Source organism: Podarcis tiliguerta (genome assembly GCF_965153285.1).
Source record: "Podarcis tiliguerta genome assembly, chromosome: 2".
NCBI lineage: Eukaryota > Metazoa > Chordata > Lepidosauria > Squamata > Lacertidae > Podarcis > Podarcis tiliguerta.
Genome location: NC_139535.1, coordinates 22,846,079 through 22,869,929, shown reverse-complemented (window position 1 = coordinate 22,869,929; position 23,851 = coordinate 22,846,079). Strand labels below are relative to the sequence as shown.

The 23,851-nt window shown below is 43.8% G+C and overlaps 2 protein-coding genes across 5 annotated transcripts in view; one reads left to right on the top strand and one right to left on the bottom strand.

Annotated features, from left to right (window-relative positions):
• The window catches only part of FHIT (fragile histidine triad diadenosine triphosphatase), a 1,035,351-nt gene that overhangs the window by 83,730 nt on the left and 927,770 nt on the right, over nucleotides 1–23,851 (top strand). The window lies entirely within an intron of this gene.
• The window catches only part of LOC310672864 (uncharacterized protein), a gene marked incomplete at its 3' end in the record, with an annotated part of 139,615 nt that continues 117,519 nt past the window's right edge, over nucleotides 1,756–23,851 (bottom strand). The window contains exons 2-3 of the mRNA XM_083430518.1: nucleotides 14,246–16,841; nucleotides 1,756–1,935 (exon numbers count right to left, since the gene is read on the bottom strand). Coding sequence (XP_083286644.1) covers nucleotides 1,756–1,935; nucleotides 14,246–16,834 — 2,769 coding nt within the window. The 5' untranslated portion in view covers nucleotides 16,835–16,841. The remainder of the gene's footprint in view (nucleotides 1,936–14,245; nucleotides 16,842–23,851) is intronic.

Below are 23,851 nucleotides of genomic sequence, written 5' to 3'. Positions count from 1 at the left end.
TACTAGAAATAGGATTGCTTATGATTTAAGCAGTGAGGATTGAGACTGTTAAAGCACCAGAGGGCACAAAGTTCACTGGACAGTGTCTAATCCAGCTTCCTTCAGGAAGGTAGCATTCACTATCACTAGCCTTTTAGGAAGAAAAGTATAACAGGGTTTCGAAGCATGTCGTAAGTCACCCCTCCGCCTGCTAAAAGCACATACACAATAAGAAGCACACATTAAAAGTTGACCCTCCCTCCACTTTGTTTTCATTTTATGTGTTAAGTTGTGGGTGAACATATCAGACGACACAGCAATTCTTCAAACAGCTCTTGTTTATTCACAGGCCAGGACAGAACTGAACTGAAGGGTTCAGTCAGCCTGCTTATATAGAGCTCCAGTACAGCGTAACTGTAACAACTTTCTAAAACTATCCAATCACTGAATGTCACTTTTGATCCCTTATTTGCATAACTATCTACAGTATCCCCCTGCTGGCCCTGGGTGAGAACTTCAGTACATAACATTATGGTTTCAAACCTGGGCCTATGGAAATCCTTGTTCCTTCTCCATTCTTCCCTTTGGCTCTGAAACCCCACAAGTAGCTTGGAGTGCAAGACAAGCATACCCAGCCTGCTTTGGGTTGACAAATGTGGAGAAATAATAATAGTGTAGTTTGAGCCCAACTGCTTGCAATTAAGGTTTAACCCAGTCGGTCTTCATTGGAGTTGTTGCCATTAAGACGAAATGAAAGTTAGCTTAGTAATGTTTTTCATTTTCCATTATAGATATATATATATATGTTTTAAAACTGGAATAATGTATACTTTTCAATAGAGTGGTTGAAATATTGTCACAGAAATTGCTGCTTGTATTTTAACCTTTATTATCGGGATAAAACGGGGTGGGAGGGGGCCGTTACCTGCTCCCACAGCTTTTGCCCCCAAATTCTTCCTTGTCCCCCCCCCCCCCCAGCTTTAAAACCAAATCTGTTTCTATTGAAATAACCGCTCTTACCCAAAGGTTCTTTCCTTTTATTGTGAATCATTCCCCATTAAATTACTTTCCATTCTGTTGTCAAGCGTCGCCTTTTAAAATGTGCTGCAGGAATGCCAGAAGTATTTTATATGAAACGGCTTAATGTATTTTGGGCATGAGGGTGGCCTTGCAATTGTATCACGGGCCGGGAAGACTGCATGCAGCACAGTGGTCTTTTTATGTGTAATTCTGCAAATAGCAAGGTAGAGGTATTAGATTATGAGAAGCAGGAAAGGCGGGGGGGAAAGGACGGAATGAAGTGTTGGCATAGTAGAACAGCGCAGCTGAATTCGTTGTTTAACGAACTTGGGCGTCAAATGTCTATTGCATTTGGTGGTTTTATTACCATTTTCAATTCAGGTGGAGGCATGGTGCAGGCAGGGTGGAGTTGCTCCACTGCCTCCCCAACACCAAGTGCTGATGGCTGGTTCCTGAGGGTGTGACGTGTAAGGGGCAGTGAGATTAGCGCAGTGCAGGTACGTTGGCAGAGCCAATCTGACCAGGGCTGTCTTAAGCATATCCAGCGCTGTGGTGCAAAGATCCCTCCAACGCCCGCCTGCCCCCATTTCCCAGAGTTGTTAACCTTTTTTAAGGGAGGGAACACCACCAGCGGTGGAGGAAGCCTCTTGGGATGGGACAGCGCTGCCAGCGACGTGCCCAGCTTTGCGGGGCTGGAGGAGGCGGGCAGTGGCTGGAGGGCGGAAGAGGTGGAGGCTGTATGTGGCGCCTCCTGGCTCAGCTGGCTGCTTCGTGCCGCGGTGACCACGGCAAGTGGAGGTTCAGGGCGCGGTGCTGCTTCGGTGTGGCATGGCGGAGGTGAGTGAGGGCGGTGAGCGGACCCCGTTGGGCAAGTGAGCATACCAAGTGAGCGGGCCTGCGCCGAGTGAGCGAGGGCAAGAATTCGGCACCTGCAGGCTAAAAGGGAAAAAATCGAGCTGACGCTCAGCATGAGTGGCACACGCACCCTTGCTCACTCAGTGTGCTCATTCGGTGTTTCCCGGACTCTCGCCTGGCGCCCTCCATAACTTGGCGCCCCGGTGCCCCGCACCACTACTGTCTATGGGTAAGACGGCCCTGAATCTGTTGCCATTGTGCTCACACTGCGAGCCTCACACTTCTTCCTCTGAGGAACTGGCAGCTGTGCTTGGGATTATGAAGGCAGGTGGGCAACCCCTCTCTGCCTGCACCACCCCACTGACTGCTTCTACTGAGTCAGAGCATTGGCCCATGTTACTTGGTAATGTTTATAATGACTGGGGGTGGCCCTCCAGCATTTTAAGCAAGGGGCAATCATCCTACCTAGTGGTGCCAGGAATGGATCTATCTGTCTGTCTGTCTATCTATCTATATCATCTATCTATCTATCTATCTATCTATCTATCTATCTATCTATCATCTATCTATCTATCTATCTATCTATCATCTGTCCATCCATGTTTCCCACCTTTTCCCCTGTCAGGGGCTCATGGTGGTTTACAGATAAAAATAAGAACAGCTAAAACAAACAAAGGTAAATAAGGAGGCTAAACACAAGCCACAGAATTTGGATAGCTCAGTTGGTAGAGCATGAAACTCTGAATCTCAGGGTGGTGGGTTTGAGTGCCATGTTGAGCAAAAGATTCCTGTTTGCGGGGGTTGGACTAGATGACCCTTGTGGTCCCTTTCAACTCTACAGTTCTGTGTTTCTGTGGTTTTGATATGCACCTGGTAGCTGAGGAAAATGTTGTTGTTGTTGTTTAGTCGTTTAGTCGTGTCCGACTCTTCGTGACCCCATGGACCAGAGCACGCCAGGCAAAATGTTAGGTTTACTAAAATAAAAAAGGAAAGGCAGAGAAGCATGTTTTTCAAAATAGCCAAGTTCCATCCACAGTGCTTACTTAACATTTTAAAAATACCTTGGCTCCTGTGTTCCATCTGTTTTTCACAAAGCACTTCACAGATATGAATGAATTAAAGTCTGCTGTGAAGGGGCCATTGCCTCTGTTTTTGCAGAGCACATGTAGGTTAATTGTCTTTCCAAGGTCCCATAGGAAGGCTGTGACAGAACTAGAAACAGAAACCCAGGGTGACATCCTTACTTGTAGCCAGTGACATCCATTTTAATCACATAAGTGCCGGAATGCAGACCAGGGTACGTGTAATGGCTTTAATAAGGGTAACTGCTGTGTTGCCGACTCAGAAATCTGTGATATAGGATGTTGTCTTCTGGGGCGCACAATGCAAGCATCCCCAGAGCCGGTGAAGCCAAGAAAGTACCTTAAATTTGTGCAGTTCAATCTTGTGACTTAATCTCTAGTTACTCTTAAAAACCACCTGTGTGCTCATGAGTTAAATGAGGTATTAGGTGTTGTTGGAGTTTGGGGAGGGCGATTTTGTGAAGAGGAAACCTATTTCAAAGCTCGATAAACCTTCCGTTGTTATTCTGCCACCCACCACCATGTTGTTCTCGTCTTATTGCACTAAAAGGATGTTGCGTGGCAGGGTAGGATGAGACTAAAGCCTTCCAAGTCATTCTCTTTGCAACGTGTGAAGAGACAAGTCCACCAGCTCATCGCTGTCTCCATTGCTTTCCACCTGTTGGGAAGGAAACATCCGTAGCATTCTTCAGGTAAGCAGCCTGGGCGATCTAGAACCCTGAATTTCATGGAAACATACATGAGGAGGAAAGGTTTCCTGCTATAGAAGTCCCCTTCTGAACAGGTAGAAAACATGGAGCCAGCAGTGGGGTTGTGATGGAGGAAACAGGTCTTGCCCTCACTCTCCTCCAACATGGCAGAAGGCTTGAATGCTTGAAGAGGACTTGTACAATTTTTAGCTTGCTGGCCTGCCTTTCGAATTTGCCATAGCACTTCCTTCCTTCTTTGTATTCAGAACAGTGGTTTTGGGAACAAGAAGCACCAGAGTGTGTTGCCTTGGGTTTATTACACGCATTTGAATGAGTGACATTATCCTCTTAATTGCGATGCTTCCCTCATTTGCAGGATGGGGCTAATATTCATAAAGCGTTTGTGGGTTCCTGGATGAAGAGGAGTATGTAATGTGGAGCCTTGTTATTTCATGGTGGAAAACTTTGGGAGATTTTTAGCGACAGAATTAATTTATATTCTTTACTATTAAAACTCAGTCTGGTAAATCCAAGATAAATGCAGTTTTGTTTAATGAGTGATGCTGGGATTATGATTCATCACTCATTCTCCTAATTAGCGGCACTTGACTTTTACGCCAAAAATGGCTGATTTGAAAACAGATCCTCTCCTCCACCCCGCCGCCCTGCTTTTTTTGGCAGTTATATTAAATGATGTTTCAAGGCCCGAAGTTATTGCATTAAAGGAAAATTCCATTTGGCTCTCCCTTTCTGGCTGGCCATTAACAGTAATGCAGCAACAGTGTGCAAGGCACACGACTGTGACACAGCCTGCTGTTCTTCCAAGAGCGCTGTTATTGTGGCGAGAGCTCTTTACAAGCACATAATAAACTCCTAACGTTCCAGGCGGAAAAAGGATCCTCCATCTTCACATTTAAGGGCATCTGAGGGTGGAAATGGATGCTGTGAGGGACATGTAGAGTGCCTCAAGCCTGTGTTTCCCATGCAACATAAGCGGAGAAAACTGTGGCCCTCTTTTGTAAGTACAGTGGTGCCTCGCAAGACGAAATTAATTCGTTCCGCGAGTCTCTTCGTCTAGCGGTTTTTTCGTCTTGCGAAGCAACCCTATTAGCGGCTTAGCGCTATTAGCGGTTTAGCGGCTATTAGCGGCTATTAAAGGTTTAAGGGATTAGCGGATTAGCTGCTAAAAGGCTATTAGCGGTTTAGCAGCTTAGAAAAAGGGGATGGGGAGTGAAAAAAAATCTCAAGACTCGCAAGACATTTTCGTCTTGCGAAGCAGGCCCATAGGAAAATTCGTCTTGCGAAGCGCATTGAAAAACGGAAAACCCTTTCGTCTAGCGGGTTTTTCGTCTTGCGAGGCATTCGTCTTGCGGGGCACCACTGTATTCACTTTAAAAGGGGCAATTCTTGGTACTGTTATTCTAACTAAATTTAGTTCTGCATTGTGGCAGTCATATGTTCCTATTCCACCATTCTGCTTCTGTTTCCTCATGTGCTCTGTGTCTTTTGTTTTCTCTGGGACCGTGATGTTAAGAGGACCAGTCCATTCCACCTCCCCACTGGTTTTCCTTTCCCTTGTCCCTTCCCCAGCAGTCAGCACCACTGAGCGTGCTTTGTTCTCATTTGGATGTTTTGGGTCCCCCCCCCCTTCTGTCACCCGCTTTTTTTTGCACTTTTGCAGACCTTCCAGAGGCGCCTTTGTCATGACGGTGGCTCAGCAGGTCTGCCTCGCTGCATTTGTTGCTACTGGCACCATACAAATGTGATAAGTTAATAGCTCCTACGCTATCCGCAGTCATGGTATAAGTCTTGGGTTTTTAAAGGAACGGTATAAGGAAGCCAACGTGGAAAAAAAACAGAAAGAAAAGTGGAGTAATTTGCAGTTTGGTTAAATTAGCAGTTTCAAGAGAGCCTGGGGCTGCTGCCGTCATGAATAAACAAACCCTAGTTACATTTCTGATACACAGTGATTCTTATGAGAGGAATATCTTGCATTTCTGCAGTGGGAGTGGGGGGATACCGTACCACAAAAATAACGGAGAAAGCCAGTTTATGTACTAAGGAGGGGGTGGGTGGATATGGAAGGTGAAGTGTCGGTGCTGTCATGAACAAAGGCCTTCAGCTACGACCGAGAGTTGCAAATGGCCTATCCTGCTGATTGGGGAGAAAGAGATTGGGGAAAGCTCAGCGTCCTCAGGTGTGTTTTCTCCTCTGACAAGAAGTCTAGATACGCTGTTACATCTAATACAAATAAGCTGTTTCTGAGCACAGTGTCGTGCAATGCAATCAGTTCAGACTGTTTACATTTCCTTAGGAAAAAAGAAATATTATATTTGGTTGGTTTGCTGGCAAACTTGCAACGACTATTGAAAGAACAGGCTTCTTGACAATGCTTTCCTAATTTTAGACAGTAGAGAACAGACTGAAATAACTAAGAGTGAGAAAACCTTGTGCAGAGTTGCTGCTTAGCAGATTTTGAGTCCTTTATCATGCTAATATGTTTTCCAAGTGCTACAGGAGAGTACTGAAACTTAATTTTTAGGCAAGGTGAGTTTGTCAATAATTGGTTCTAGTGCCTAAGAACTAGCTGGTAGGTGGAAAAATTAAACCACACGTACAAGGGTGCTATTGTTGTACCGAAGTCAATTTTCTTGACTTTTAGGAATTGCACAGTTCAGTAAAAAGGCTTGAGGTAATACGTCTTGTAATTGTTTAGTGTTGTGACTGAGGCCTGTTAGAGCTCCAGAGTTTCATAACTTGCTTTACAATAAGAGTGTGGCTGGAAACTGGGAAGAAGAAGAAAATCTCATTGCCAACCCAAAGTAATCTTGGTGAGATGGAGGTTTCAGTAAACAACCTAACATAATCAGATGGCAAGTGTGAGGGCAATTCATCACTTGAGCAGCCTATCTTGGCAGTGTGGTAGGCTTCCTGTACTGCTTGAAGCCTTTTAAAATGGAGACTTTTGACTCCTTCCTGAAAGGACACAGCATGGGCCAAACACATTCAATGCACATGGTACTGAATGAGTTTCTATGGCCTGTTGGTATTTTGAGGCTCAATGTGCTAAGCACAAGATGATCAGCGGGATATTAAAACTAGGGTGGTCAAAGCAAAAAGGAACTCCCCCCCCCCCATTCTACTCAAGTTACATTATAATTTGTGGTAATGTTACTGAACTCCCCATTCCTGTTAACACGGCCAACACATGGTCAGCAATTGGGGGTGATGGAAATGACACTCACACCAATGGGAAAGCTGCCAGCTGACCACATCCTGGTTTGATGCATTCCCTGTTTGAATCATCTGTGATCCTTCAGTTAAGCACCTCAGGATTTGGCCAGAGTCTAGTGCCCCAACCAGTTCTCCTGCCCCATCACAATTAGTACATTGGAGATATTTACATAGGTGGTGTTATGTACTGAGTTGAATAGGATCCAAACTGCAGCAGTATGATTGGTCCTAGAACAATAGGATCCAAATTGCAGCAGTCTGATTGGTCCTAGAACAATAGGATTCAGAATGCAGCAGTCTGATTGGTCCTAGAACAATGCAGCAGTATGATTGGTTGACAGGAACCACCCAATCCAGCTCCAGATATAAGTGAATCCACAACCTGATTGGCTTACAGTAGAATTCCGGAATTAGCCAATCATGTGCAACCCATTGTGTAAACAATGTATATAAAGCAGATACTTTGAGGGGACATTCATTCATTTGTCCTCACCACTGTGAGCTGAATAAAGAGCATGAAATCACTTTGCAACTCTGAGTATATTTCAGGTGTGGGCCTGTATCGTATGTATGAGTGGGTCCAACAGTTGCCTCCTCGCTTTAAATGTTTTAAGCGGCTTTGTATTTACTGGCTGTGCAATAACAATAAAAAGCCTTTCAAAATACTTCCTGGAAGGGACCGTACACCGTAACGGGAATTGTATGGGGGGGGGGAGATGAGTGCCCCATTTACCTATGGGGGCAGCCCTGTGGGTTGGTTTTTTTTATTTTGTTTTGTTTTTTGCTACAATGTGCAGTTTCTGTGTGCAATGGAGGGTTTATATAGTTGACAAACTGCTGCCCTGGGCTCCCCTGGGAAGAGGAGCTGGTTATAATACAGTGGTACCTTGGGTTACATACGATTCAGGTTACATACGCTTCAGGTTACAGACTCCGCTAACCCAGAAATAGTACCTCAGGTTAAGAACTTTGCTTCAGGATGAGAACAGAAAGCGTGCTCCAGCGGCGCAGCGGCAGCAGGAGGCCCCATTAGCTAAAGTGGTGCTTCAGGTTATGAACAGTTTCAGGTTAAGTACGGACCTCCGGAACGAATTAAGTACTTAATCCGAGGTACCACTGTAATGATAATAGTGTTGCTGCTGCATCGACTTGTATGTTTGGGAGACAGTCCTTCTGTATATATGATTTGAGGGGGAAAGGTCTGAAATTCAATTGCTGAATGGCTGCCTGGCTCAAGCAATCAAAGCCCTTTTATATTTAACCGCCCGTTCTTTCAGTTGGCCCTGGAAATGGACTGACAACAAAGTATAGCTGCTTAAGTTCTGATGAGATATGTTCCCATCACTAACCTAGCAGTTGCATTTTGTACTAATTAGAAATTTCCAAGCATTTTTAAGAGGAAGCCCTCTGCTAAAATACTTATTGCGTTTTCAGTTCTATGTCTCTTTTCAGTCACTGCCCAGTCAATGCTACTGAGGTGAATCGTGCTGTTTCAGAGTAGAGTTGATGCTCCATATATAGTTTACAAGCTGTCATTGTGTCATTGCTGCATAGACATGTATGTTTTGGGTGTCAATCCTTGCTTCTGTACATGCACTGGTTAGAAAAAAAGTCTGCAATTCAATTGCTGAAGGGCTGCTGGTTTCAAGCAATCGAAGCCCATGACAGATAATGTGTTAACATTTGTAATCTGGTAATCTATTTTAAAAAATGCTGATATTCCCTATACAGTTCTGCCTCTGTGGTGGATATGAATAGCCTTTGGCTGTACTGTCACTGTGCGACTATTCTGTCTGTGGCACAGTCATCCTAGAAATAATTGTGAGGCTGGAAAACATGATTATTATGAGCAGGTTTTGACATGTTGCTTCATCCTTCCTGCAACAGGAGAGCCTCCTTGCAGGTATAGTCTGAGGCCTTCCATTACAGCTGCCAAAATAGCCCTCAGGGTGTTCAACTGCACTCAAGCTAGTCAGTGTATCTTCCCTATATTAACCCCTTGGCAACGAAAAACAAATCCTGGGAGGCACTAATGTATTTTAGTTGAGCATTTAGATTTTGGAAATCCCAGCTCCCAGTGCCAAGCAAATGGGTGATGAAAGACACTCGAGGTATGTTTTGTTCCCCCATGCTTATTTATTTTCCAGTTAGCATTCCTCCTTTCCTAACCCATAAATCAGCAAAGTCCCAGTTGCATGCCAATTCTGCTTTTACATAATATTTTGTATTAATGCACTTAACTGAGCTACGGTATTGCAACCGCTTCCATGGAGATACAATACAGTGGTACCTCGGGTTACATACGCTTCAGGTTACATATGCTTCATGTTACAGACTCCGCTAATCTAGAAATAGTGCTTCAGGTTAAGAACTTTGCTTCAGGATGAGAACAGAAATTGTGCTCTGGCGGCGTGGCAGCAGCAGGAGGCTCCATTAGCTAAAGTGGTGCTTCAGGTTAAGAACAGTTTCAGGTTAAGTACGGACCTCCGGAACGAATTAAGTACTTAGCCCGAGGTACCACTGTATCAACGCAAAAATAGTAAACTGCCAAAAAAGGCAAAACATAAACCAGTCCAACCTTCAGTAATTTCAGTTGGCAATATGTTGCAGTCTCCAATCATTTGGTGCACAACTGTAATGCTTCAAAATCTGACCATCTCTTTACTTTCGTCCCTTTTACCTAATTTCCAGCAGTTTAGGGACGGTGTGGCTGGTGCAGATTGATGTGCAGAGTTGGGTATACACTGAAATAAGCTCATTGCTTCCAGATTCTGCGTGTGTCCACTCAGTGTATTCTCCCAATATGCTACTTTTGTTATTTATTATTGGATAAATAATATGTATTGGCCCTCAGAGAAAAGTGAAGAAAGTATACTAGGTCAACTTTGTTCATCCCAGGGAACCAGCTACATTGTACCTCTTTGGAGCTGGTTATGTAAGGTAAAGTATGATAGGATCATCATCATTTGACTTAAAAGAAACCTTCATGTTTAGCATATTTTGCAGAGAGCTCTCTATCTGCTTCTTCTGAACTGTGGCATAACTTTACCAGACATGATAGATGGATATTTGTACTAGTCAGCTAGGCAGAACCAACTACCAGGCAGTTTCTTGCAACATATGCCAAAGGTGAAGATGCTTAGTGGTAGTAATGTGTAATCACATCATCTAGTACACAGTCCAGAAATGGCCCATGCGTGTTTGACTGGTAAAATCTAGTCACGTCTCCTGTTGATGACAACTGTTCAAAGACCATATGCTTTAGGAAAAGCACACTCTAATCTCTCTTGCCTAATGACGAGGTCAACTTAGAGCCACATTAGGACTTAATTTGTTCCAGGACTTTCAGTAGCATAAGGGGTGGCTGGCAGGAGTGATTTAAGCCCCAGTGCCTGTTTTGTTTTGTGTGTTTCAAAAGAAAATAAAGTAATTAAAAATATTAAGCAGTGTCGGTTTTGAGTTTTCATGACAGTAGAACAGTTTGGAAATAAAACCTATTTATGGCACTTGCATGTATTCCACATACAGTAAAATGAAATAACATGATGTGCCAGGTGTTCTGCCTTGTTTTGCAGTAAATTAAAACAATAATTTTGCTTAGTGTTTTCTTATGAAGTGGGTTAGTTTTAATTGTTGGCAACAAAGATGAATGTCTCCACTCTGTTAAAATTGAGAAATATATAAGTGGAATGACAACATGAGGGACAGAAGTATTTTCAACAGGATTCAAAGAGAAATGTTAGCAAAGAAGTCAGAAATTAAAATTGAACAGGGATTATTTGACCATTAATGATCTTGTGGCCTTTGTCTGAAAAATAATATCCATATGCAAATATTTTGCAGGTTTGTATATATCTACAATACAAATGTAAGGAGCGGGTGGCACTGTGGTCTTAAGCACTGAGCCTCTTGGGCTTGCTATTCAGAAGGTTGGCATCCCTGCGACGAGGTGAGCTCCTGTTGCTCTGTCCCAGCTCTTGCCAACCTAGCAGTTCAAAAGGACACCACTGCAAATATATAAATAGGTACCACTGCGGTGGGAAGGTAAATGGCGTTTCCGTGAGCTCTGGCTTCTGTCATGGTGTTCCGTTGCGCCAGAAGCAGTTTAGTCATGCTGGCCACATGACCCGGAAAGCTGTCTGTGGACAAACGCTGGCTCCTCGGCCTGAAAGCGAGATGAGCGCCAAACCCCATAGTCACCTGTTATGTACTGAAGTTCTCAGCCTGGGCCAGCAGGGGGATACTGTAGATAGTTCAGGTCCACATATGCAAATAAGGGATCGAAAGTGATGTTCAGTGATTGGCTAGTTACAGAAAATGGTTACTGTTGAGCTAGTTTGGAGGTTCTAGCAGGTGAGCGCAGCTATCGTATACCCTTGACCGAAGAACGGTACACTCCTTCTATCTGGGATGGTCGTCCTCTTCCACCGAGCGCGCAGCTTCGGGAGGGACGCACATGTAGCGGTGAGGGAGGAAGGGGACACCCGCCTAGCCAGCCAGATCAGCCAAATCAACCCTGGCGATCAATGGGGTGACAGATGTCGCAGCCAGATCGCCCTCACATATTCTAAACAAAATGCTTGTTTAACCTGGAGGTAGGCTGTATGAATTGTGTATTGATTTGTAATGATTTGTTGGGTCTCTGGACCGTAATAAAGATTGATTGATTGATTGGTTACTGTTGCGTTCTAGTGGAGCTCAAATAAGCAGGCTGGCTGAACCCTTCAGTTCTGTTCTGGCCTGTGAATAAACAAGAGCTGTTTGAAGAATCGCTGTGTTGTCTGATATGTTCACCCACAACTTAACATCACCTTTGACTGGACTTAACCGTCCAGGGGTCCTTTACCTTTACCTGTTGCAATGATACACAAAACATTACAGCTTTCTGTGATGCATATTGCCTATCCTGGAAAATAAAATAAAGTTCAGATGGAACTAGCTATAAACAGACTTATGAGATTTCACTGCATAACAAAGTTTGAAGACAGATAAGAGACTCCACCAAAGTTTCTTCTCTCTTTGACCTGCCAAAGGTGAAGTCCGCCATCTTGCAGACCACAACACCTGCTCCAGTTCCTTAAAGATGCTGGACAGAATCATCAGTCTTGGTCTCTCAGCTTAGCTGGAAAATGGTGTACTGTGTCAGAGGAGGGCAAAGCCTATAATGTCTGTCAGGAGACTGTGTGTCACATCTCAGGGAACTGATAAACCAGGCTGACTATCCAGAGTTACTTTGGTTAGAAATGAATGCTTCTTGAGGGGGCTTTATTATGCAGACAATATGGCTTTCTGCAGGTCTTGATTGAGTAGACACATGGTGCAAAATGCATACACACCATATGTTTAATGCTCATTTCGCACACCACCAAGAACCCTGAGAACTGTAGTTTGTTTGGGGTATTGGGAACTGTAGCTCTGTGAATTGTAAACTAGAGCTCCCTGGATTATTTGGGAGCAGTGGCGTAGCGTGGGTTGTAGTACCCGGGGCAAGGCAAGTAATTTGTGCCCCCTAACCCGGGGCAAGGCAAGTAATTTGCGCCCCCCCCCGCTGCACTGTCCCTCCCCCAGATAGTCCCTCGCTCTCTCTCCGCACCGCACTGCACCGCACGCCTGGCACCCCCCCCTCCACAGTGGGCGATGACCCGGCGGCTCGGATCGGATTCGCACAGCCAGCACAGTGAGAGAGAGTGAGTGAGCCAGGTAGGGGCAGAGAGCTGCGAGTGCGAGCGCGCCCCCCCCCGATGTTGCGCCTGGTGCGGCCGCCCCCCCTGCACCCCCCACGCTACGCCACTGTTTGGGAGGGAGGATTTGGTTTAAATATACAGTGGTACCTTGGGTTATAGCCGCTTCAGGTTACAGACGCTTCAGGTTACAGACTCCGCTAACCCAGAAATAGTACCTCGGATTAAGAACTTTGCTTCAGGATGAGAACAGAAATCGCGTGGCGGTGGTGGCATGGCGGCAGCAGGAGGCCCCTTTAGCTAAATTGGTACGTCAGGTAAAGAACAGTTTCAGGTTAGGAGTGGACCCCCGGAACGAATTAAGTTCTTAAGCCAAGGTACCACTGTATGGTGTATATTTAGCTCATAACCAGTCAGGATCTGAAGGAATCGCTCATTAATTATGATTTTTATTCCTGTTTTATTATTGTTTTTTAGGCAGGAAATTGAATGTTTGATTTTTTAAAAAACAAAAACTCCTATCTGCTTGAATAACAACCCAAAGAACTTTGTTGACTGGACAGCTAGCAAATGAAACAAACAAACAAACAAACAAACAAACAATAAATAAATAAATAAATAAAGTTTTTACTCAGTCAGCCTTCCCTAGGTGATGAGCCTCAGCTAGGAGAATAGAAGGAAGCAAGAGAATGGAAGGAACCCTTAGAAAAGCTTGCAGGTTCATTAACCGCATCCACCACTTAATTGTGCACCTGCCCAGAATGGAATAGAGCAGGCATGTCCAACCGGTCGATTGCGATCTACTGGTCGATCGCGAGGCATCCCTGGTGGATCCTGGTCGATCGTGTGATCCTGATTCATCGCTCAAAATAATAATAATAATAGAATAAATACACTGAACAGCACTAACACGAAAACGGAGCGTCAGTTAGACTGCCCTTAATACTGAGCTTAAGATCAGTGAAGGAAATGGAAGTAATGGAACTCTCCTTAGATCCCAGGTGCAAATTAACCAGGAGGATTGTCTTTTAATTTGTATGTCTTGTTATGCTGAGGAATAAAGTATGGAAATAAAATATATAGCATTTTACCTGACAGCAGGGGTGGAAGGGCGGCTCTTCTTTCAAGGATGCTGTCTACGGCTGATTTTAAATGAGAAACTGACTCTGTGGAGCCTGTAGACAGTGAAATGTTACTGTTGCTGTGTTGGTTTCTTCTCCAAGGGAGATATATATATATATATATATGCAGGTTTTGGTGTCCTCGGGTGTCTTCCCGTGTAAAAGTTGGGGTGTCTAGGCGACGTTTCGACGAGGTCTCACTCGTCATCTTCAGGCTGGTGCTTTCGGCTTCTTGTTACTGGAACAGAGCAGGATCTCAGTGTTTGAGTTCCTATAAATACTGTTGAGGAGGTGTGGTGTATAGCCTCCAATGTTCTGGGCAGAGAGGAGGTTCCCAGGCTAGTGTGCCTTTTCTTCTTTTGTTCCTTAATTACTTGAGGGATATCTTGAGTGATTTCTTGAGTGATTTCCTGAATCCCACTTAGGTGGGTCATTAGGTGTGGATTAGTTGCTAAAGCCTTCGTGTCTTGAACTCTTGAACTTTGTGAAGAGTTTTTCTGAGAAGATGGCTGTACTGCACTTGGTTGTGCTCTGGCTTGGCTTCGTGTATAGGGGCGAGCTGTGGTTTTGTGGCCTGTGCCAGCCAAATCTGTGTAGGGATTGCAGGGGGGTGCAGCATCCGGAGGTGCCACCCTGGTTTGGCTACTGGATGGTGTCTGTAATTTATCTGTGGAGAGGGTCTGGGTTTGGGTCTGGTGTGGTTGATTGGTGATGGCGTTCTGTGTGCCTCTGGATCTGGTGTCAGATTTTGTGGGGAGGGCTAATTTCCAGATGTCTGGCAAGCGGGATGTGTCGTCACGCTTGTTCATGTTGTGAGGGTGTTTCTCTATCTCGATGGCTTCCATGATTATTCTCTTGTGGTGATGTTCCATGTTAAAGAGCAATTTGGAATCTGCAAAATTAATTTCGTGTCCTGTTTCTTTCATGTGTTGGAAAAGAGAGGAAGTTTTTTCTTCTTTTTTGACGGCATTCTTGTGTTCTGCGATACGTGCATTTATTCGTCTGTTTGTTTGTCCAATGTACGTGGCTGGGCAGACTTTGCAGGGTATTTCATAGACCCCTTGGTTTTCCAACTGAATTTTATCCTTGGGGTTTCTGAGGATATTGGCTATTTTTTGGTTGGTGCAAAAGGCTGTTTTGATATTGTGTTTATGGAGGATTTTGCTAATTTTATCTGTAGTGCCCTTGATATAAGGAAGGAGGGCTATGCCATTGTTTTCTTCTGTGTCTTGGTTTTTGGGGGGTGTTTCTTTTTGGATTAGCTTCGTAACCCTGTTTTGCTGGTATCCATTGGCAATTAACACATTTGAGAGATTCTGTAACTCAGTTGTCAAGTGGTCTTCGTCAGCCAGGCGTTTGGTTCTGGAGATGAGAGTCTTGGCTACGGAGTTTATTTGTGCAGGGTGGTGGTGTGATTGTGCATGTAAGTAGCGGTTGGTGTGTGTTTTTTTCCGGTAGATAGTGTGTCCTAGGGAGCCATCAGGTTTTTTGTAGATTAGGACGTCAAGGAAGGGAAGTTGGTTGTTGGCTTCTATTTCCATAGTGAATTGTATTTTGGGGTGTAGGCTGTTGAGATGTGTGAGGAAGCTATCCAGTTTTTCCTTCCCGTGTGGCCAAATTACAAAGGTGTCGTCAACATATCTGAGCCAAAGTTTGGGTTTGTGTTCTGACTTGTCTAAAGCATTGGTTTCAAAGTGTTCCATGTACAGGTTAGCGATGACCGGTGAGAGGGGTGATCCCATAGGTGCTCCTTCTATCTGTTTGTATCTTTGTCCATTGTGGATGAAGTACGTGTTGGTTAGGCAGTGGTTGGTCAGGTCCAAGATGTATTCGGGGGGATTGTATTTGTTTTGGATGGCTGTCAAGGCTTCATTAATGGGCACTTGTGTGAAGAGAGATACAACATCGAAGCTCACAAGTAGGTCATTGGGTTGTAGGTTTTGCTTCTTTATTGTTTCTATGAACTGGAAGGAGTTTGGAACGTGTGAAGAGATGGATTCTGCATAGGGCTGAAGTTGCTTGGCGAGAAATTTAGCGAGATTTTGTAGAGGTGAGCCTATGGAGCTGACTATTGGTCTGAGTGGTGTTCCTTCTTTGTGTATCTTGGGGAGGCCGTAGAGTTTGGGGCATCTGGATGATTTTTCTCTGGGGATGATTCTTAGCTGGATTTCTTCACTGATAGGAGAGGCTTTTATTTTGGATTTGGTGGTTTTTTCCAGATAGGTGGTGGGATCTGTTTTTATAGGTTGGTAGGTAGGGTCTTGGAGTAGATTTGATAGTTTTGCTTGGTAGTCCGATGTGTTCATCACAACAGTGGCATTACCTTTGTCTGCTGGGAGAATGATTATGTTGTTGTCTTTCCTCAGGTTGGTGAGTGCTTTCTGTTCTTCTTTGTGTAAATTGCTTCTGGGTGGTTTGCTGGAGCAGAGGATGTTGGTGACTTCAAGTCTGATTTTATTGGCTTCATCTGGATTGATTTTGGTTAGGCTAGCTTCGACTCCGCATATGATGTTTTCCGTGGGGATGCGTCTCGGGGCGACTGCAAAGTTGAAACCTTTGGAGAGTACTTTGGTTTCAGTTGAGGTGAGGATCCTGTCTGATATGTTATGTACTGTTTGTTTCATGGGTTGTTGTGGAGGGTGGCTGGGCTTCTGGCGTTTCTCTAGTTTGTGGAGTTTGTTGGTGTGTGTGTCTGTCTTGTGTGAGGTCTCCGTTTCAGCTCTCCAGACGGCTAGTTGTTTGCATTTGTCCCAGAGTGCAGGGTGGATTTTGTTACAGAGTTTGAGGTGAAGAGTGAGTAGATCTTTGTTGGTTTGGTTTAGTAGGTATCTTTTCTTGTGTAGTTCGTTTCTGATTAGAGATAGTTCAGTTCGTTTCAGGATCCTTTCGGTAGCTGGGGTTTTAGAGTGGAATTTAAGTTGGAAGCATGTGGGAATTAAGTTGTTGTCTCGGCAGTTGCGTAGGAACAAGAGATCACATAAGATGGTGGCTCTTCGGATTTCTAGTTTCTCGTAGGTTCTTGTCAGCTGGAAGGTTTCCTCCCCGTAGAGGTGAGATATTTGCTTTCGTAGATTTTCACGGGTACAGGAATGCAGGTTTTGGTGTCCTCGGGTGTCTTCCCGTGTAAAAGTTGGGGTGTCTAGGCGACGTTTCGACGAGGTCTCACTCGTCATCTTCAGGCTGGTGCTTTCGGCTTCTTGTTACTGGAACAGAGCAGGATCTCAGTGTTTGAGTTCCTATAAATACTGTTGAGGAGGTGTGGTGTATAGCCTCCAATGTTCTGGGCAGAGAGGAGGTTCCCAGGCTAGTGTGCCTTTTCTTCTTTTGTTCCTTAATTACTTGAGGGATATCTTGAGTGATTTCTTGAGTGATTTCCTGAATCCCACTTAGGTGGGTCATTAGGTGTGGATTAGTTGCTAAAGCCTTCGTGTCTTGAACTCTTGAACTTTGTGAAGAGTTTTTCTGAGAAGATGGCTGTACTGCACTTGGTTGTGCTCTGGCTTGGCTTCGTGTATAGGGGCGAGCTGTGGTTTTGTGGCCTGTGCCAGCCAAATCTGTGTAGGGATTGCAGGGGGGTGCAGCATCCGGAGGTGCCACCCTGGTTTGGCTACTGGATGGTGTCTGTAATTTATCTGTGGAGAGGGTCTGGGTTTGGGTCTGGTGTGGTTGATTGGTGATGGCGTTCTGTGTGCCTCTGGATCTGGTGTCAGATTTTGTGGGGAGGGCTAATTTCCAGATGTCTGGCAAGCGGGATGTGTCGTCACGCTTGTTCATGTTGTGAGGGTGTTTCTCTATCTCGATGGCTTCCATGATTATTCTCTTGTGGTGATGTTCCATGTTAAAGAGCAATTTGGAATCTGCAAAATTAATTTCGTGTCCTGTTTCTTTCATGTGTTGGAAAAGAGAGGAAGTTTTTTCTTCTTTTTTGACGGCATTCTTGTGTTCTGCGATACGTGCATTTATTCGTCTGTTTGTTTGTCCAATGTACGTGGCTGGGCAGACTTTGCAGGGTATTTCATAGACCCCTTGGTTTTCCAACTGAATTTTATCCTTGGGGTTTCTGAGGATATTGGCTATTTTTTGGTTGGTGCAAAAGGCTGTTTTGATATTGTGTTTATGGAGGATTTTGCTAATTTTATCTGTAGTGCCCTTGATATAAGGAAGGAGGGCTATGCCATTGTTTTCTTCTGTGTCTTGGTTTTTGGGGGGTGTTTCTTTTTGGATTAGCTTCGTAACCCTGTTTTGCTGGTATCCATTGGCAATTAACACATTTGAGAGATTCTGTAACTCAGTTGTCAAGTGGTCTTCGTCAGCCAGGCGTTTGGTTCTGGAGATGAGAGTCTTGGCTACGGAGTTTATTTGTGCAGGGTGGTGGTGTGATTGTGCATGTAAGTAGCGGTTGGTGTGTGTTTTTTTCCGGTAGATAGTGTGTCCTAGGGAGCCATCAGGTTTTTTGTAGATTAGGACGTCAAGGAAGGGAAGTTGGTTGTTGGCTTCTATTTCCATAGTGAATTGTATTTTGGGGTGTAGGCTGTTGAGATGTGTGAGGAAGCTATCCAGTTTTTCCTTCCCGTGTGGCCAAATTACAAAGGTGTCGTCAACATATCTGAGCCAAAGTTTGGGTTTGTGTTCTGACTTGTCTAAAGCATTGGTTTCAAAGTGTTCCATGTACAGGTTAGCGATGACCGGTGAGAGGGGTGATCCCATAGGTGCTCCTTCTATCTGTTTGTATCTTTGTCCATTGTGGATGAAGTACGTGTTGGTTAGGCAGTGGTTGGTCAGGTCCAAGATGTATTCGGGGGGATTGTATTTGTTTTGGATGGCTGTCAAGGCTTCATTAATGGGCACTTGTGTGAAGAGAGATACAACATCGAAGCTCACAAGTAGGTCATTGGGTTGTAGGTTTTGCTTCTTTATTGTTTCTATGAACTGGAAGGAGTTTGGAACGTGTGAAGAGATGGATTCTGCATAGGGCTGAAGTTGCTTGGCGAGAAATTTAGCGAGATTTTGTAGAGGTGAGCCTATGGAGCTGACTATTGGTCTGAGTGGTGTTCCTTCTTTGTGTATCTTGGGGAGGCCGTAGAGTTTGGGGCATCTGGATGATTTTTCTCTGGGGATGATTCTTAGCTGGATTATCCCCCCGAATACATCTTGGACCTGACCAACCTGACCAACCACTGCCTAACCAACACGTACTTCATCCACAATGGACAAAGATACAAACAGATAGAAGGAGCACCTATGGGATCACCCCTCTCACCGGTCATCGCTAACCTGTACATGGAACACTTTGAAACCAATGCTTTAGACAAGTCAGAACACAAACCCAAACTTTGGCTCAGATATGTTGACGACACCTTTGTAATTTGGCCACACGGGAAGGAAAAACTGGATAGCTTCCTCACACATCTCAACAGCCTACACCCCAAAATACAATTCACTATGGAAATAGAAGCCAACAACCAACTTCCCTTCCTTGACGTCCTAATCTACAAAAAACCTGATGGCTCCCTAGGACACACTATCTACCGGAAAAAAACACACACCAACCGCTACTTACATGCACAATCACACCACCACCCTGCACAAATAAACTCCGTAGCCAAGACTCTCATCTCCAGAACCAAACGCCTGGCTGACGAAGACCACTTGACAACTGAGTTACAGAATCTCTCAAATGTGTTAATTGCCAATGGATACCAGCAAAACAGGGTTACGAAGCTAATCCAAAAAGAAACACCCCCCAAAAACCAAGACACAGAAGAAAACAATGGCATAGCCCTCCTTCCTTATATCAAGGGCACTACAGATAAAATTAGCAAAATCCTCCATAAACACAATATCAAAACAGCCTTTTGCACCAACCAAAAAATAGCCAATATCCTCAGAAACCCCAAGGATAAAATTCAGTTGGAAAACCAAGGGGTCTATGAAATACCCTGCAAAGTCTGCCCAGCCACGTACATTGGACAAACAAACAGACGAATAAATGCACGTATCGCAGAACACAAGAATGCCGTCAAAAAAGAAGAAAAAACTTCCTCTCTTTTCCAACACATGAAAGAAACAGGACACGAAATTAATTTTGCAGATTCCAAATTGCTCTTTAACATGGAACATCACCACAAGAGAATAATCATGGAAGCCATCGAGATAGAGAAACACCCTCACAACATGAACAAGCGTGACGACACATCCCGCTTGCCAGACATCTGGAAATTAGCCCTCCCCACAAAATCTGACACCAGATCCAGAGGCACACAGAACGCCATCACCAATCAACCACACCAGACCCAAACCCAGACCCTCTCCACAGATAAATTACAGACACCATCCAGTAGCCAAACCAGGGTGGCACCTCCGGATGCTGCACCCCCCTGCAATCCCTACACAGATTTGGCTGGCACAGGCCACAAAACCACAGCTCGCCCCTATACACGAAGCCAAGCCAGAGCACAACCAAGTGCAGTACAGCCATCTTCTCAGAAAAACTCTTCACAAAGTTCAAGAGTTCAAGACACGAAGGCTTTAGCAACTAATCCACACCTAATGACCCACCTAAGTGGGATTCAGGAAATCACTCAAGAAATCACTCAAGATATCCCTCAAGTAATTAAGGAACAAAAGAAGAAAAGGCACACTAGCCTGGGAACCTCCTCTCTGCCCAGAACATTGGAGGCTATACACCACACCTCCTCAACAGTATTTATAGGAACTCAAACACTGAGATCCTGCTCTGTTCCAGTAACAAGAAGCCGAAAGCACCAGCCTGAAGATGACGAGTGAGACCTCGTCGAAACGTCGCCTAGACACCCCAACTTTTACACGGGAAGACACCCGAGGACACCAAAACCTGCATTCCTGTACCCGTGAAAATCTACGAAAGCATATATATATATATATATATATATATATATGTATGTATCAGACACCCTGATCAGTGAAGTTGTCACTCTGAAGCAAAGATACAACACTCCCTAACTTTCTAATACCCAGCCAGCTGTATCTTCTTATCTTCAGGATGCTGCCCCTAATAATCCATTGCCGAAACCGTGTCTTTTGAAAGTGGTTCACAGTGCTTTTATTTTCCAAGTAAGCAAGTAAGTAGTGAGCACATGATGAAGCACACTAAATATTCACTTTGATCAAAAGGAGAATTAATGGGATTTTGTTGAACCCTTTCGGTAATAAAAGTATGTTGCAGATGATATTGTACACATTTTACAAAATTGCATGTAAATTTGCTCATTAGAGAACAGTACTGTGGAACATTCATTTGGCCCTGGGATAATTAATCTTTTCAAAGCATACAAGACCATTACTAATTATTAAAAAAAGTAATTGGTTTTTTTCTGTTTTTAAGCTAGCATTATTAATTTCCATCCTATCATTTTATCTTGTACTCCAGGAAACTTGTAGCTGAAAAGAAAGTAACCTCCTTGCAATAATTCTGTTTTTCCATAGCTGATATAAATACCAATGCAGTTCATTGGTGAGAAAACTGAGTGTAGATCTGGGAAGCTTGAGTTCAAATCTCAGTTTTGGATTTCTTGACTGGTTGGGTCTGTTAATCTCAGTTCCAGGTTTATAAAATGAAATAATAGAACTGCTGTCTCTGGAAAACAGCTCTGGAACACAAAAATATGAAATATAGGGTCATTATTATCAATTCACACTGTTCACATTCACAATTCATACAAATAATAATAATAATAATAATAATAATAATAATAATAATAATATATTATTTATACTCCACCCATCTGGCTGAGTTTCCCCAGCCACTCTGGGCGGCTCCCAATCAAATGTTAAAAACAGTACAGCATTAAATATTAAAAACTTCCCTAAACAGGGTTGCCTTCAGATGTCTTTTAAAGATAGGATAGCTGCTTATTTCCTTCACATCTGAAGGGAGGGTGTTCCACAGGGTGGGCGCCACTACCGAGAACGCCCTCTGTCTGGTTCCCTGTAACCTCAGTTCTCGCAATGAGGGAACCGCCAGAAGGCCCTCGGCGCTGGATCTCAGTGTCCGGGCTGAACGGTGGGGGTGGAGACGCTCCTTCAGGATACAGGACCGAGGCCGTTTAGGGCTTTAAAGGTCAGTACCAACACTTTTAATTGTGCTCGGAAACGTACTGGGAGCCAATGCAGATCTCTCAGGACCGGTGTTATGTGGTCCCGGCGGCCACTCCCAGTCACCAGTCTAGTTGCCGCATTCTGGATTAATTGCAGTTTCTGGGTCACCTTCAAAGGTAGCCCCACGTAGAGCATGTTGTAGTAGTCCAAGCGGGAGATAACTAGAGCATGCACCACTCTGGCAAGACATTCCGCGGGCAGGTAGGGTCTTAGCCTGCGTACCACATTTCTTCTGCTTGTCTTGTCTTGTCATGTTTGATGTCCACTGACTTTTTTTTGCAGGATGAATAACAGAGAGGATCCAGTTATTTTTATTAGAATTTGCAAATGTCGGTTATGACACCTCCCTCACAAACTCTGAACTTTTTTTTGATGATATTTCTATGTCATACAGCAGCATTTTAAACATGTGCCAGCTGGCTGTAAGTATGAATGGAGAATTGCAAAAACCCATAGACAAAACTTTGCACCATTCAAAAAGTTGAAAAGTTCATTCCAGCTAGAGTGCTTTTGCCAAAAAAGAGAAAATTCATCACTGTTTGTTTTTTTATTTGCACAAAATGTCCATGTACCAATTAGATGTCTAAATGCAAATTCAAAAATATTTCCTATACTTCAAATAGAAATACAATATATGTCATATATGTCATCATAGCAGGGAAGACACTGGCCAGGTGGCCTGTGTGCCTGCTCCATCTGCTGCCCAGGTAAGAATAACTTCTTACAGTTATTTGTTTTTAAACTGTACTTGGCTTGCACATCCCTTCCAACAGAGGACTCTGTTAAATAGAGGTCTGAGCTTATATGGGTATTGGTTCCAAGCCCCATTGGTGTCAGTGGAAATTACCTGCAAGTAAGTTTGTTTAATATGGCCTCAAGCTTGACCGCCATGCCATTTAGTTGCCCTGAGAGCTTGAGGAGTCTGTTCCAAAAAAATTGAAATATTTAACTCCCCCCCCTCCCATGTTTTGGAGCAGACTTATAAACCCATCCTTCTCTAGAACCATTTTTAAAACAAAAATATGGAATATTAAAAAGTTGGCTAACTGAAACTTCAGAAAGCTGAAATTTGGCGTTGCACAAAATACATGTATTATTATTAGTAGTATTAGTATTATTATGCCCTTCATTCAAAGATACCAGCACAGTTCACAACATGAAAATAAAAAAATGAGAACATAAAACACACAATAAAACAGAAACAAACCAATAATTCCCCTCACACAAACTCATTTAAAAGGCCATGGAATGTTGACCAGACAAAGGTCTAGTTATGGAGAGATGTTTTCACCTGGTGCCTAAAGATACGCAATCAAGGCACCAGGTAAAATAAGGCAAATTGTCATCTATGCATTCATTTAACTCGCACCTTAGTTTTTGAGTTAAAACTATGCATATTTTCTAGATTGCATGTGATATTAGGTTTGGAGTGGCCTGATTTGAACAATCATATCTCAGCTCAGCTTTGGAACAAGCCAAGATTCAAAAACCACAGTTTGAAATTGGTTTAGGATCCTGGCTTGTTCCAAAGATGGTAACCATAGCCTTCTGGTTCAAATAAGGTGTCTGTATCTCCCATTCCCCTCAGAATTCTGCATCTCTGACGTCTGTCTCGACTGCTCACTTCCCTGCTAGGAGTCTACAATGATATTTCTAATCACCCCTGGTATGTTCCTCTGGCAGTGCCAGACAGTGGAGGAAAAGAAGACCCCACTCCCTCAAACACTCAAACCCCAACAGCACCGCTAGTGAAACAGCGGCTCAAGGGGAGCACATGGATGGACTAGTCAAGGAAATGGGCTTATATCTGAGGCAGGGGATAGGGATTAGAGAAGGTATCAAATCCATGTTGTGCCTCAGAATGACTTGAAATAATACGTTAAGCCATTCCTTTCTTTTAATAAATAATATTTATATAATAAATAATATAATATTTATTTATCTTTTAATAAATTAATAAAATATTATTTTATTAAATTTCCAAATACAAAAAACAAAAACAAAAACAGCAATATCTTTTCAAACATAGAAGAAATAGAGTTGATTTCCCTCTA